This window comes from Sciurus vulgaris (genome assembly GCF_902686455.1).
Source record: "Sciurus vulgaris genome assembly, chromosome: 6".
Taxonomy (NCBI): Eukaryota; Metazoa; Chordata; class Mammalia; order Rodentia; family Sciuridae; genus Sciurus; species Sciurus vulgaris.
Genome location: NC_136466.1, coordinates 12,275,350 through 12,288,555, shown reverse-complemented (window position 1 = coordinate 12,288,555; position 13,206 = coordinate 12,275,350). Strand labels below are relative to the sequence as shown.

At 46.5% G+C, this 13,206-nt stretch overlaps 1 protein-coding gene across 1 annotated transcript in view; it reads left to right on the top strand.

The window, feature by feature from the left end:
- WWC1 (WW and C2 domain containing 1) overlaps nt 1-13,206 on the top strand; it is a 156,540-nt gene that overhangs the window by 65,352 nt on the left and 77,982 nt on the right. Inside the window, exon 3 of the mRNA XM_079145393.1 lies at nt 9,654-9,857. Within this exon, the coding sequence (XP_079001519.1) occupies nt 9,654-9,857 (204 nt within the window). The remainder of the gene's footprint in view (nt 1-9,653; nt 9,858-13,206) is intronic.

Below are 13,206 nucleotides of genomic sequence, written 5' to 3'. Positions count from 1 at the left end.
GGGAGAGCCCACCTGTGTCTGGGCTGCATCCCCCAGGCATGCTCTAAAACCAAGTCCATTCCTGTCCTCTACAGTTTGCTGGCCCATTTGCCCATGTGTTCAGAGGGAAAGGATTTTCCTGTTTTGCTCTTGACCATCTGAACTATGATTCCCTTTATCCTTTCAGGCAAGAGGAGCCTGGAATGAAATGGGTGGGGTGTGCTCTGTACGGTGGTGTTGTTATCTCCTTGAATACCCCCAGCTACCCCAGGGGATGTTAGGATGACTGTCTTCATCTTATAAATAGGACCTAGAGGTGGTAATCAACTGCTCAAGGCTCAGAGCCAAGCAGTGGCTGAGCTGGGACTTGCACTGAGGCTGGAGAGTGGGGTCTTAATCCTGAGTTTCATTTACCTGTCATTGCAAGTTCTCCTACAACTGTGACTGTCTCATTCATTTCCTGAGCCCCAACCCTTTGCCTGGTAAGACACATAGTAGGTGTGCCCTTGACTTCTGCTAAATAGAAAAGGGCATTGTGCCTGAATGCCTGAGGTGGATGAATGAGCAGACTGTGGTGGGCACCGACGTGTACCAGAGCTTCTGAGAGACAGCTAATAGCATTAATTGCATTGTTGGGGGTAGCGAAGGTCTTTATTAGCACTCACGATTGCGTCCTGGATAATGAGAAGTAAATATGCCTAATTGAGTGTGTGTGGGGAATGAGGTTAACGCTTGGCGGGCTGCATGGGATGCCGGGTTAAACGCTGCTGTACGGGGCCCTAATCAGCCCTTTCCTGCTTCTAATTGCTGAGAGCATCCCCCCTCATTAAAATCTCATGGCAGGAGTGGGACTTCAAGGTGCTTCTGGGAGTTGCTAGAGAGATGGAAGGAAGCAAGGAGTAGTGAGTTGTGTCGGAATGTACCTAGAGGGGCTGAAGGCAGAAGAGGGGTGTGTGCAGGGAGGGGTGATTAAAGGGACCACAGCAGCAATCATTCTGTCTGGTAGTTTTACCAGCTGCCAGGCTATTGATTCTCTTTTGGTGTGAAGGTGACGTCCCTGGGTGGAAGAGACCACTTCTGCAACTGGATCCATTGATAGGACTTTAGTGTGAATATGACCTTTGAGGCCCGAGCATCTGGTGCCACAGACTCTGACCAGTCTTTTATGTATGTGCTGTTCGCAGACTGAAAACCCTCTCTTAAGTGTTATAGATCAGCCGGGCACACTGGCACACACCTGTAATCTCAGTGGCTGGGGAGGCTAAGGCAGGAGGATCACAAGTACAAGCCAGCCTCAGCAAAAGCAAGGCCCTAAGAAACTCAGTGAGACTCTGTCTCTAAATACAATACAAAAAGGGCCCAGGGATATGGCACAGTGTTTAAGCACCCTTGGTTCAATCCCCAGTACCAAATAAATTTTTTAAAAGAGTTGTAGGTCAGCATAATCAAACAACAGTTTACTCATAAATTTACCATCTAACTTTCATTCATTTAGCAAATATTTATTGATTTTTTCTGGGAGCTGGGAATAGATGGGAGTGTAAAAGGGCAAAGATCTTTTTTTTTTAACAGAGATTTCATTTTTGGCAACAGAGAAAATAAACTGAATGAACAGATGACGTAGTATGTTAAAAAATATTCTCCACCATGGGGAAAGAGTATGGGGTCAAGGTGCACTTGAGCGTGGGTGGGGTGGCGAGGCAGGGACAGTGGTGATGGTGGCCAGTGACAGTAAGAAATCTGGTCTTCAGGATTGAAGAGCTTGTTGAGACCAGGAGATCTGAGCTAGGACTTGAAAGAGGTAAGGTGGCAATTCAGAGAAGAGAGGACAGAGCAAAAGCCACAAGGTGTGATCACATTTAGTGCCTTCAAGGGTCAGTGAGCAGGGACGTGTCCACACAGTAAGTGAGGACCAGGGACCAGGACATGGGTGGAGGGTCACAGGATGTAGGGCAGGTGGTGGTCTGCCTTAGGCCTGAGGCGTTTACAGGAGCTAGTGCCAAGCTTTAAGCAGATGAGTGATGTGGGGTGACTTAGATTCTAAAAGGGCCAGCCTGATGTGGCGCTGTGCTGGGAACGGAGCTCACCAAGGCGAGGGCTGAAACAGGAAGGTCTGCAAGAGATCACTGTGACAGTGCAGGGCCCCGGGCTGGGGCTGCAGACACAGATGTGATGGAAAGTGGCCAGGTGCTGGGGGTACTTCAGGTGGAGTCCGCAGGATCTCCTGCAAGGTCACATGCAGGGTGGGAAAGCAAAAGGAAAGGAGGGCCCTGCCACCCTTGGGGTGGAGGAAGGCCCAGGAGGAGTGTGTCTCAGGGGGAAAGACAGGGTTTTTTGGACATGTTGGCCTTAGATACCCATTGCACATCTGACTGATGCTGCTGATGGTGCTGGTGAGTTTGGGTAGGAATCTGGAGTTTGGAAAAGAGATCTGGGCTGAAGACATATTCAGAAGTTCTTGGCACGTAGATAGTATTTAGAAGATACGAACCTGGATGAGATCAAAGGAAGGAAGACAGAGGAGGGGACCTAGAGTGAGCCATAGGCCCCTGGAGGGGAGGAAGGAAAGGAACCCCAGCAATGGCAATGAGACAGAGACCCAAGAGGACCCACGTGAAGGAAGCAAACCCGGGAGAGGGCCATCCATGTGCCAGGCTCCTGGTAGGTAAGGTACAAAGGGGAGCAAGATGCGGCCAGTAGCTCCAGCCACTGGGTGATGCCAGTGACCTTGGCTTTGGACAAGGACTGGGGCAAAAGCCTGACTGGAGTGAGTTAGAAAGAAACCAGAGTGGAGGAATTGGAAGCAGGAAGTGCAGCCAGCCCTTTCCAAAATGGAGCCAATCTCCCCACCTCACACATCAGCCTTCCTGTCCCCAACATGGTCTCAGCCCGTGATCAGGTGATGTGTCCGGCTGTTTTCTTATCATACCATGTCATAACTATTTGAGGGCCATCACATCGTCTCCAGATCTGCCATTTTCAATACCCCCAAATATTTTATGTAGGTAGTAGGATCTTAGTGTTTATGTCAGCTATCTCTGCATATTTTTAACACATAAAACTGAAGTGCTACAATGTCCTTTTTGGATTGGGTTTTGCCCCCTTTTAGTTGCTGGGAATAGGGTATCTTTATACTTGTTTTTCTCTCTATAATTTTCTAATGGTGTTTCTGAGTACAGTCAGCCCTCTGTGTCCACAGGTTCTGCATTTGTGGGCTCAATCAACCTTGGATTGCCACTGTACTGAACATACGCTTTCTTGTTTCCTTGTCACTGTTCCCTAAACAATAGTGAGACCGTTCTTTACTTGACCCTTACATTTGCTAGGTATTGTAATCTAGAAATGATGTGCATAGATCGCATACAAATACTCCCCCAATTTATTTTAATTCAATTTTTGGTTGGGGAGGCAGTTTACCACTGAGGTACAATCCTAGCAATTTTTAAAAATCTTTTATTTATAGCCAAGATCTCACTAAGTTGCTAAGGATCTTGCTAAGTTGCTGAGGCTGGCTTTGCACTTGCGATCCCCCTGCCTCAGGCTCCCGAGTCACTGGGATTACAGGCGTGCCCCACCACACCTCCTCACCCCATTTTATATAAAGGACTTGAGCCACACATATTTTGGTATCCCTGGGGGTCCTGCAACCAATGCCCTGTGGAAACCAAGGGATGACCAAATAGGATTTGAAGTCAAAGGTTATGACACTTTGGGGACTTTGGGATGTCTCCCTCAGTTGATGATGGGGTACTCCTTTCCTGCTGCCTTCCTCAGAACGGGGCTGTTTGCCTTCTTTTGCTAAGTTGACCATAGGTTCAGCCTTATGGTACCAGTACTGAATGCTTTCCAGATGTTCTGCTGTTTTCAGGAAGTTGCTTTGGCTGTTATTGTTGCAGCTTTTGGAAAATAGAGTGCTGCTGCCTTGTGGGTGTTTGCGGGGTGTGTGGAAGGCAGGTGTGTGTGGCATGGACAGGAGGCAGCGTGGGATACTGCTCAGGAGCGTGGCACGCCCTCCATGCTGCAGGGACCGCGGGCCAGGAGCCGCTGCACAGCTGTGGTGAGAGGGCGGGGCTGGGGTGCTTCTCAGTCACGAGTGCACCCCATCAACTCGACTCCCGTTGGGAGTGGCTCTCTCCTGAGCAGAGGGCTATGAGGGAGAAAGGTATGGGGACATGACAGTTTAGAAAGAAACGTTTTCCGTATGCTGAACTGTTAAGTTGTCCGTGTATAACTTAAGTAAAAGCAAATGAAGAATCGTTGGCCAAGGTGATCTCTGAAAGTCTCTCCAGGTATAAAGTCACCTCTTTTGGTGAGACAGACTTGAGGAAGAACAGTGGCAGCAGAAGGGCTAGGCTGGGGGAGGGACCCCCTACAGAGTGACCAGCTCACACTAACGGCATGTGACTTGACTCTTTAGATCACTGAGGCAGCTTTTTAAAAGCCCAGTGCCCCTAAAGGATGGTCTTTCCAGCTCTTGCTGGTACATCTGCTATCAATATCAATAGGGAAAAAAAAATCCCAACAGAAAACACCTCCATTTCTCTCCCTTCCTCATACCATGTCTAGGAAAATAAACTCAAAATGGACTACAGAATTGCTAAAACATCTAGAAGAAAACGTAGGAGAAAGTGTGCAAGATTTTATGGTAGGCAAAGTGTTTTTGTTTTTGTTTGGTGGGGGCAAGTGACAGGAAGCACCAACCATAAAAGAACAATTAGTAAATTGAGTTTCATCAACTTAAAACCTCTGTTTTTCAAGAGATACCATTAAGAAACTAAGAAGGGAAGCCACAGATGAGGAGGAAATATTTACATTACATGTATCTGACTTTAATACAGAACTCCTATAACTCCACACTAAGCCCAGCGAACCAATAAAAAACCAAAAAATGGGCTAAATATTTAACTGGGCACTTCCTAATGAGGAAATGCACATAGGCCAGTAGACACATAAAAATGTGCTTTGCATTGTGGGTGTTGGGGAAATAGCAATGGAAGCTACCATGAGGTACCACTGCATGCTCATGGCATTGACTGAATTTAAAAAAAAAAAAAAATCAATGATTGCAGTCTTTAGCGAGCATGTGGAGGATCTAGAACTCTGATGGGCTGCACGTGAGAACACGGAGGATCTGACGGTTTTGAACACAGTTTGGTAGTTTCTTGTAAAATTCAACATATATTAACCCCATAAACCAGCAAGTCCTCTCCTGGGTGTTTTTATCCAAGAGAAGTGAAAACACAGGCCCTTACAAAGACTCACACATGCATGCTCATTCCATTACCATGACCCTTCAAAGCAGGAAACAACCCAAGGCTTATTAAAGAGTGAATTGTGTTTTATTCATACAAAAGAATAGTGCTCAGCAATAACAAGAAATGGACAACGGAAGCACTGACCAGAGTGAGTCTCGAAATCCTTGTGCTGGCCCAAAGCAAGACCCCGAGAACATCTGCCGAACCAGTCTGACCATTGTGGAGTTTTGAGACTGGGAGGCAGGGGACGTGGAGGGGTTGACTGGGCAAGCGCACAGGGGAGTCTTGAGCTAGAGGAGCTCTCCAGTGATTGATGTGGCGGTTAGGATGTATGTGTCTGTCAAATTGCACGCCTTCCACCACTTCGTGGTGTGGAAACCAGGCTTCAGTGGAGTTCATTTAAACGCCACATTGAGTTCTGCTTCATACTGCACACCACTGTTATGGAAATCTCAGGGTAATTCCACTGTATAGCCAGGTTGAAGACCGCTGTTACCATGTGAGTGTGTGTTGCGTGTGTCTGTTTGTGCACCCAAGTGTACCCAAGTACTACAAAGGAGAGGATGGGTCATAACCGGTGGTGGCAAAGCCAGCTCACTTGGCCAGGCTGTCAGTGAAAGGCCCCAAGTATCTCTGTATTCCAAGAAAGAGCTGAGGTCTGAGGCCAAAGGAAACATGGACTCCCAGACTCTATCCACAGCATCACAAGGCGGATCCACCCAGCTGTAATGGAGGGCACTTGTCCAGGGCCCAGCATTCCAACCCACCTCTAGCAGGTAGCCTGCCCGGAGCTCCGTTTCCACCTGCCAGCCTCAGTGACTGCGGGGCCCCTGGGTGTTGTCACCTCGAGAACACTGGTTCTCACCTTTGGCCACAGGGGAATTATTTGGGAGCTTTGTAAACCACCTTGCCTTGTTCCTCCACCAGAGGTTGGTGTGTGTGGGTCCAGGGGTGGGGCCTGCGCGTCAGCATGTAAGAATTCCCTGGGTGAGGAAACTCGTTCTTTGATGCTGGGGGTGGAACCCAGGGCCTCGTGCGCCGTGCTAGGCAAGTGCTCTACTCCCTAGCCAACCAGAAGTTCTCTGTGCCCTCTTCTGATTAAAGAGTTCTGGGGCAGGGTAGGGCCTGATTTTGTTTTTGGAAGCTTGTTAGCTGATTATACTGGGCAACAAAGACCTAAAATCACTGGAGGAGGCTCAAGTGATTTTCTGGAAACTGGGGAGAAAGGCAGATTTTTGAGCATAGAAATTAGCAGAACCTTTTAAAAGGTGATTTGGTAGTATCTGTTCCAATTTAATAAATGCACAGTCTCCTCTTTTAAGAAATCTGCCCTACAGAATTAGCATGGATTCATAAAAGTATGCTTTTAAGACTCATCGCTGCACCATTAATTGTAAAAGGACTGAAAAGAATCCAGATGTTTCCCAACAGAGGTCTGGTGTGATAAACCCTCATACCATACTGTGGAATGCAGCCCTTTAAAAGACTATACACCTACAAGGAAAGATGGCATAATGTATCACTTGGAGATGAGAACAAGAGGGAGATCATCATGCATGACGTGGTCCACGTTGCAGCAAATAGAACTTTATATTATTTACTCATTTGTGCACGAATAACTTTGCTTGTCATAAACAAGGATTTTTGTGTAACAAGGGGGTGCCATTTGTTAGTGTGACGCCTAAGCAGAGTTACCTTTAAGGAGTAGTCTGGAGCCGAGGAAAATCCCATTTCTTGTTTTGTAACTTCATAATGGTAGAAATTAGAGGATTTTTCTTTTTCATATTTTTTAATCATTTTTTCAATGAAAATTATGCACATATTTCTTTTTGCACATTGAGTCTAGGGCCCTGCACAGAATAGGCCAGCCCTCTACCACTGAGGAAACCCCTGGCTCTGAAGCTTATAACTTTAAAGATTTGATTTTCAGAGCTGGGTGTAGCTCCGTGGTAGAGCACTTACCAGTGTGCACGAGGCCCTGGGTCCCCTCCCCCGCACTGGGAAAAGCAGTTTACAAACGTTTAAAGACATCTTTAGCCTGGCCAAGACAGACTGAGCTTCTTTTCTGTGGCCTGTACCAGTTGGTTAGTCCCTGCAGGAAAGCCACAAGTCCCCTACCCTGCCGGGGGGAGGCGGAACCCCCACACCAGCCATCTGCAGCCTAGCCTTGTATACCCCCCTCTCCTTGCTTCTCCTCCTCTCCTCCTCTGCTTTTCCTTCTTCTTTCTTCCATTTTCATCTTCTTTCTTTTACTACTTCTTTTCCCTCCTCCTCCTCCTTCTTTTTCCTCCTCCTCCCCTCCTCCTCCTCCTCCCCCTCCTCCTCTCTGGCTTGCTCCTCCCTCTTGTTTGGTTGAAGGGATGTAAAGCTGTCCTCATGAGAAGCAACTCTACCGTCCCTGTCCTCGTCCCTGTCCTCGGTCTTCACACCTGTTTTTTCTCAGAAGGGAGGAGGAAGAGCTTGCAGAGTAGCCAGTGACAGACAACTGGAAGGCTGGCCTGAAGTAGTAGTTTGGCTTCTCCTTTCACCAGCAGTCGCTAACTCTACCTGGGCACAGTGCTTCACGTTTGTTTGGGGATCAGTGATGAGAGACCGTTAACAGATGCAGAAATAGCTTCCAAGAGACTGAGCCACCCGCCCGCCCTGGGAAGGAGGAGTGAGGGCCTGGCCCCCTGCTTCTTTGACCCGCCCCCTTCCTTGAAGATGCTAGCGCACCATCAGGAGGAACGAGAGCTGGAGGGCCTGGATTCTGAGGCTCATGTGTCCCCAAGGGCACATGACATAAATGAATACCACAGACCTAGTCTAGGTGAACAGAGGGCTGGGGTCAGTGGTTTTTCTGAATGACCCAGGAAAGATTCAAATTAGGATTTTAATGAGTGTATCTCCCTATCTTTACTTAATCATATCAAAATTAAAAATTAGTAACACTCTGGGCTAAGCAAAACCCTACCTCCAGGCTTGATCCCCAGGTGCCATGAACGTACAATCTCTGCTTGTCAATCAGCACAATCCCATCTGACAGCCAGGAGGTAACTGAGGATTCTTTGATTTTGCTTCACCCCCTTCCCTGTCTGCTGGGCAACTGGTTTTTCTTTGTTTGTTTTGTTCTGCAGAGCTGGACATAGAACCCAGGGCCTGGTGCAGGCTAGGCAAGCACTCTACCACTAACCTACATCTCTAGCCATTTTTTAAATTGTATTTTTTTTTTTTTACTTTTTTTTTTAATTGTAAACAAATGGGATACATGTTGTTTAAATTGTAATTTGAGACAGTGTCTCACTAGGTTGCTGAGGCTGGCTTCAAACTTGTGATCCTCCTTCCTCAGCCTTCTGAGTGCAGATGTGTGCCTTTGTGCCCAGTTAAGCTGCATTTAAAGAAGAATATTTATCTTTTTAATGTTTTGGATTATCATTATACATGTTTGTTAACACCTATTTTAAAAAGTAAAAAAAGTCCAAAGAAAAATAACCTACTTCCCAGTTGATTGTTGAGATTTTGCTGTTTCCTCCTAATAATTTTGAGAATGTATATATTTGTTTATTTTAATAATTACAAAATTATTTGTTCAGTTTGCAAACTGTATTTTCATCTACTTTTATATTATAAGCACATTTGCATTTTGTTAATTTCCTTTCAAAGACATTATTATTAGTGGTTGCATTATAGTGTACAATGTAAATAGAGCATCTTTATCCAAGCAGTTATTTCCTGTCTAACCTTAAGCAAGTTATTTAGCCTCTCTGTGCCTCATTTTTCTCTTGTGTAACGAGACAGGGACAGAACCTACTTTAAAGGGTTATTGTAAGTATTGAAGAAGTAAATACGTATGAAGTTCTTAGAACAGTACTTTGTAGAAAGTAAACATGAAGAATGTACCTGATACTTATTATTATGGTTTTGTATAAATGCATCTTTGCCTGGATTTTAAAAATTATTTTTATATTAAATTATTATAGAAGGAATGATTGGTCAAGTTCATCAACATTTTAAGGCTCCTAATTTGCATGGTCAGGAAGCTCTCTAGAAAGACTGTTCTAATTTATATTTCTAGCAGGCTATAGGGTATCTATTTCTCCATATTCTCCAACATAGTTATTTTCATTTCCTTTACTCTTCACTGAAACAGATGACCTTGACCATCTGTAATACCCCTAAGCCTCTGTCTTGCTTAGAACTCAAACTTGGTCCTTCTTCTCAGACAGAGATTGGCATTCAGTATGGAAACTGGTCCTCATTTATTTTCTGTTTGTGTAACTAATCCAAACGAGGCTCTGACATTTAGAGATTTTAACCCATTTACATTTATTGTGAGTTTCTATGCATTTTGCTTGTTTTCTGACCGTGGAGATTCCACATTTACTCCACCCAACATTTACTTCTAGGATGCTGACTTAGGATCTCTGGGTTCTGTTTCAGAAACCACTCAGATTGAGGATCCCCGGGTGCAATGGCGGCGGGAGCAGGAACACATGCTGAAGGATTACCTGGTGGTGGCCCAGGAGGCTCTGAGTGCACAGAAGGAGATCTACCAGGTGAAGCAGCAGCGCCTGGAGCTCGCGCAGCAGGAGTATCAGCAGCTGCATGCCGTCTGGGAGCACAAGCTGGGCTCCCAGGTCAGCTGTGAGTACATCCCATCACCCCTGCTCCACCAGCACCTGCCGGACTGGCCATGCTGAGTGCTGCCAGTGTTGCTTCCCAGTTCTTAAGTCTGCCCGTTTTTCTCCATCTTCACTCCTCATCACTCCTCTCCACTGCTCCTTCTGCTCCTAACCTGTGCTCGCCGTGATTCATTGGCCGTTTGCATTTGATTTCCTCATAACCATCTTAGAATGCCACTTGGATTCTGTATCTCCTTGTGTAAACCCTTGAGTGCCTGGGAGAGGTGGGGAGTGGAGAGGTTTGGCTCAGTGAGTACAGAGTTTTGGTTTGTGAAGATGACGAAGTTCTTGAGATAGTCATGATGGATGGTAGTATCTTCACGACAATGGGAATGTACTTAATGCCATCAACGGTACATTGAACGATCCTTAAAGTGGGAAATGTATCTTATGTCTATTTTATTGCAATGGAAAACAACCTCCATTGGCTTCCTATCAGTCTTCCATGGCCCACGGAGCTCTCGGTGATCGGGTCCCAGTGGAACTCCAGCCTTACCCCACCTGTTCATTCACTCGGTGCAGATGCACGGAATCGCTCCCATCCCATTCTGTGTCCCCCTTCTGCAGCCTGTTCTGTCCTGTACTTTCCCACATCAGGGCCTTTGCATTGCAGTTTCCCTTCCTAGAAGGCTTTTCTCTTGATGGATTTGCAAGGCAACTCCTTGTCCTTAAAGCGTCACCCTTCAGGTCCTTGCCTCCGAGAGGCTTGCTCTGAAAACTCTGTCAAAAACCCCCTTCCCAACGGGCAGCCTCAATGGCACGAGCCTGTAATCCCAGCTGCTGAGGAGGCTGAGGAAGGAAGATTGTAAGTTCAAAGCCAGACTGGGCAACCAAGAAAACCCTGTCTCAAAATAAAATAAAAAGGGCTGGGGATGCAATTTATTGGTAGAGTGCTTGCATGAATCAAAGCCATGGGTTCAACCCCAGTACTCACAAAAAGAAAGGCCCTTCCCTACCACAGCCTCGCCATGGCTCTGTTGATCTTTCTCATCGCAGGTTGCCAACACATCTGCTCCCACTGTACGGAGACTTCACAAGGGCAGGGCAGGGCTGCACTTTCCCTATTCATCCCAGTATCCACAGGAGGGGAGCAGGCAGGCCAGTGTCCCCTTCTTTCCCAGTGCTGGGAGGTGTGGATCAGTAGCTGTCAAGTTGCACAATGACCTTTTTGTCTTTCACCACTATTTTTCTTTTTTAGTTGTAGATGAGCACAATACCTTTATTTTATTTTTATGTGGTGCTGAGGCTCGAACCTGTTGCCTCCCAGGTACTAGGCAAGTGCTCTACCGCTGAGCCACAACCTCAGCCCTTTACCGTTGTTCTTTAATAAGCAAATCTTTCTGTGCTTACTGAGTGCTCATTATATTCCAGCACTCTGCTACAGTCTGAATATGCTGTTAAAGTCCATCTTCATGACAGTTCTATACAATTCAAGTACAGTTCAAGCACTAATTAGCAGATAAGGAAACTAGGGTTAGGATCAATGCCATTCCCAGGGCCTTATGGTAAGTGACAGCAATAAGTTCCATCACCATTTTGTCATCTCCCCAACACTTTCAGTGTGGCCTTGAGGTCCAGTCTGAATCCATAGTTTTGGGGTGGCCCTGGCTTGGTTGGGCCCCTGGACACTCCTCCGGTGTGAAGCCCTCGCTCTGGAAAGTTCATTCTCTGGCATGGCAGGGCAGAGTGTGTCCTGTTACTCTCTGCCCCAGCCCTGCCCCTTTTCCTTGGCAACTTGGAAAACTTCCAGAATGTCAGAGACTACAGAGAAGAACTGTGTTGTATTCATTAGCCATTTCTGGGTCAGGTAGTTTTCTCGAGACTGCCATGAGCGTTTTAGCCCTGAATCTGTCTTAGCTTGAGCTGCTGTAACAAAATACCATGAACCAGGGCCGTACACTGCAAACATTCGTTTCCTGGTGGCTCTGGAGCCTGGAGTCTGCTACCAAGGGGCTAGTGTGGTCAGGGCTGGTGCTGCCTCTGTGAGCTTGTGGACAGCAGCCTCCTCACTGTGCCTACACGTGGCAGAGAGAGAGGATGACAGCTCGCTCTCTGTTTCTTCTTGTAAGGTCACTGTCCTGTTATGGCAGCCTTACCTCATGACCTCATCAAAACTGAATTATCTTCTTGAGCCTCACCTCCAAATATCTGGGCTTTCACACATGAACTTGGGGGCACAATTCAGTGCCTAGTTATCATTACCACCACCCTAGAAAGGAGATTTCATTGTCCCTAGTGAAACTTGAGTTTAAAGAGGTAAAGAGATTCATATTCTCTCTCTCTCTCTCTTTCTTTCTCTCTGTTCCACTACTGTTGGAAAGGTGGCCAACGTACATAAAACAAACCTTCCTGTTGGGCAGGATGTTTACATGGTCCCAAAGTATTACCCCACAAGTCACTTCCTAACTTCAGAGGGTGAAATGCACTTTTCCATTGGAGATTTGCTGCCGCCGTCTAACATAGATGGTGAGATTAGCACCAACAATAATGAAGCCAGTTGACATCATGTGCCCTCTGATGTGATGTAGTGAAAATGTCACAAAGGCTCCTTTACAAAAATATTTCATGTGCATCAGGAATGCAGCCAGACAAATGCACGGTGTGCAATAGTCTGCAAGGGCGTTGACCCAGATCTTGAAAAGCCTAAAGCAACCTACCAACCAGATGAAATGTTGGCGCCTAAATCAGACCAGGCACTGGGGGAGAAATGGCCAAAAAGACATTCTCAGACGACCACAGCAGTTTCTTAGGTGTGATAATAGCATTATGGGCATGCGGAGAATGTGTTTTTGAGAGATGCATGTGCATCCTGTCTGCAACTTATTCCAAGAAAGGTCGGGGCTCGGGGAGAAAAGGAAAGAGGAAAGAGGGGAAAACCTAAGCCAACTGAGCAGATCAGTGACGTCAATGACGTGTTGATGGCTTTTTGTGCCGTAGGGCGTTTGCCTCTTGTCCTTGTGTCTGATGGTCATGTGTTGTGGGCTATAAACCAGGCACTCTACTGAGAGAAGAATGGGGTGGGAGGAGGGATCTGTAGGACAAATGGAGAAATATGTTGAAAGCGGGTGAGTCTAGGGCAAGGATGCATCAATAGTCATTCTGTTATTGTGTTAAGTTTTATGTAGATACAAAGTTTCTAAAATTAAAACTCAGGTTGGGGAAGAGTCAGATACTGCAAAAATGAAGCATTCCCATGAGAAATGCTTTGGCAGGAGGTGATGGCTGTTGGACTTTGCCTCAGAAGGCCTGGGCCCCAGGGTCTGCTCTAGCAGCACTGACCAGGTCCTCTTACGAAGCATCTGTCACCTCCT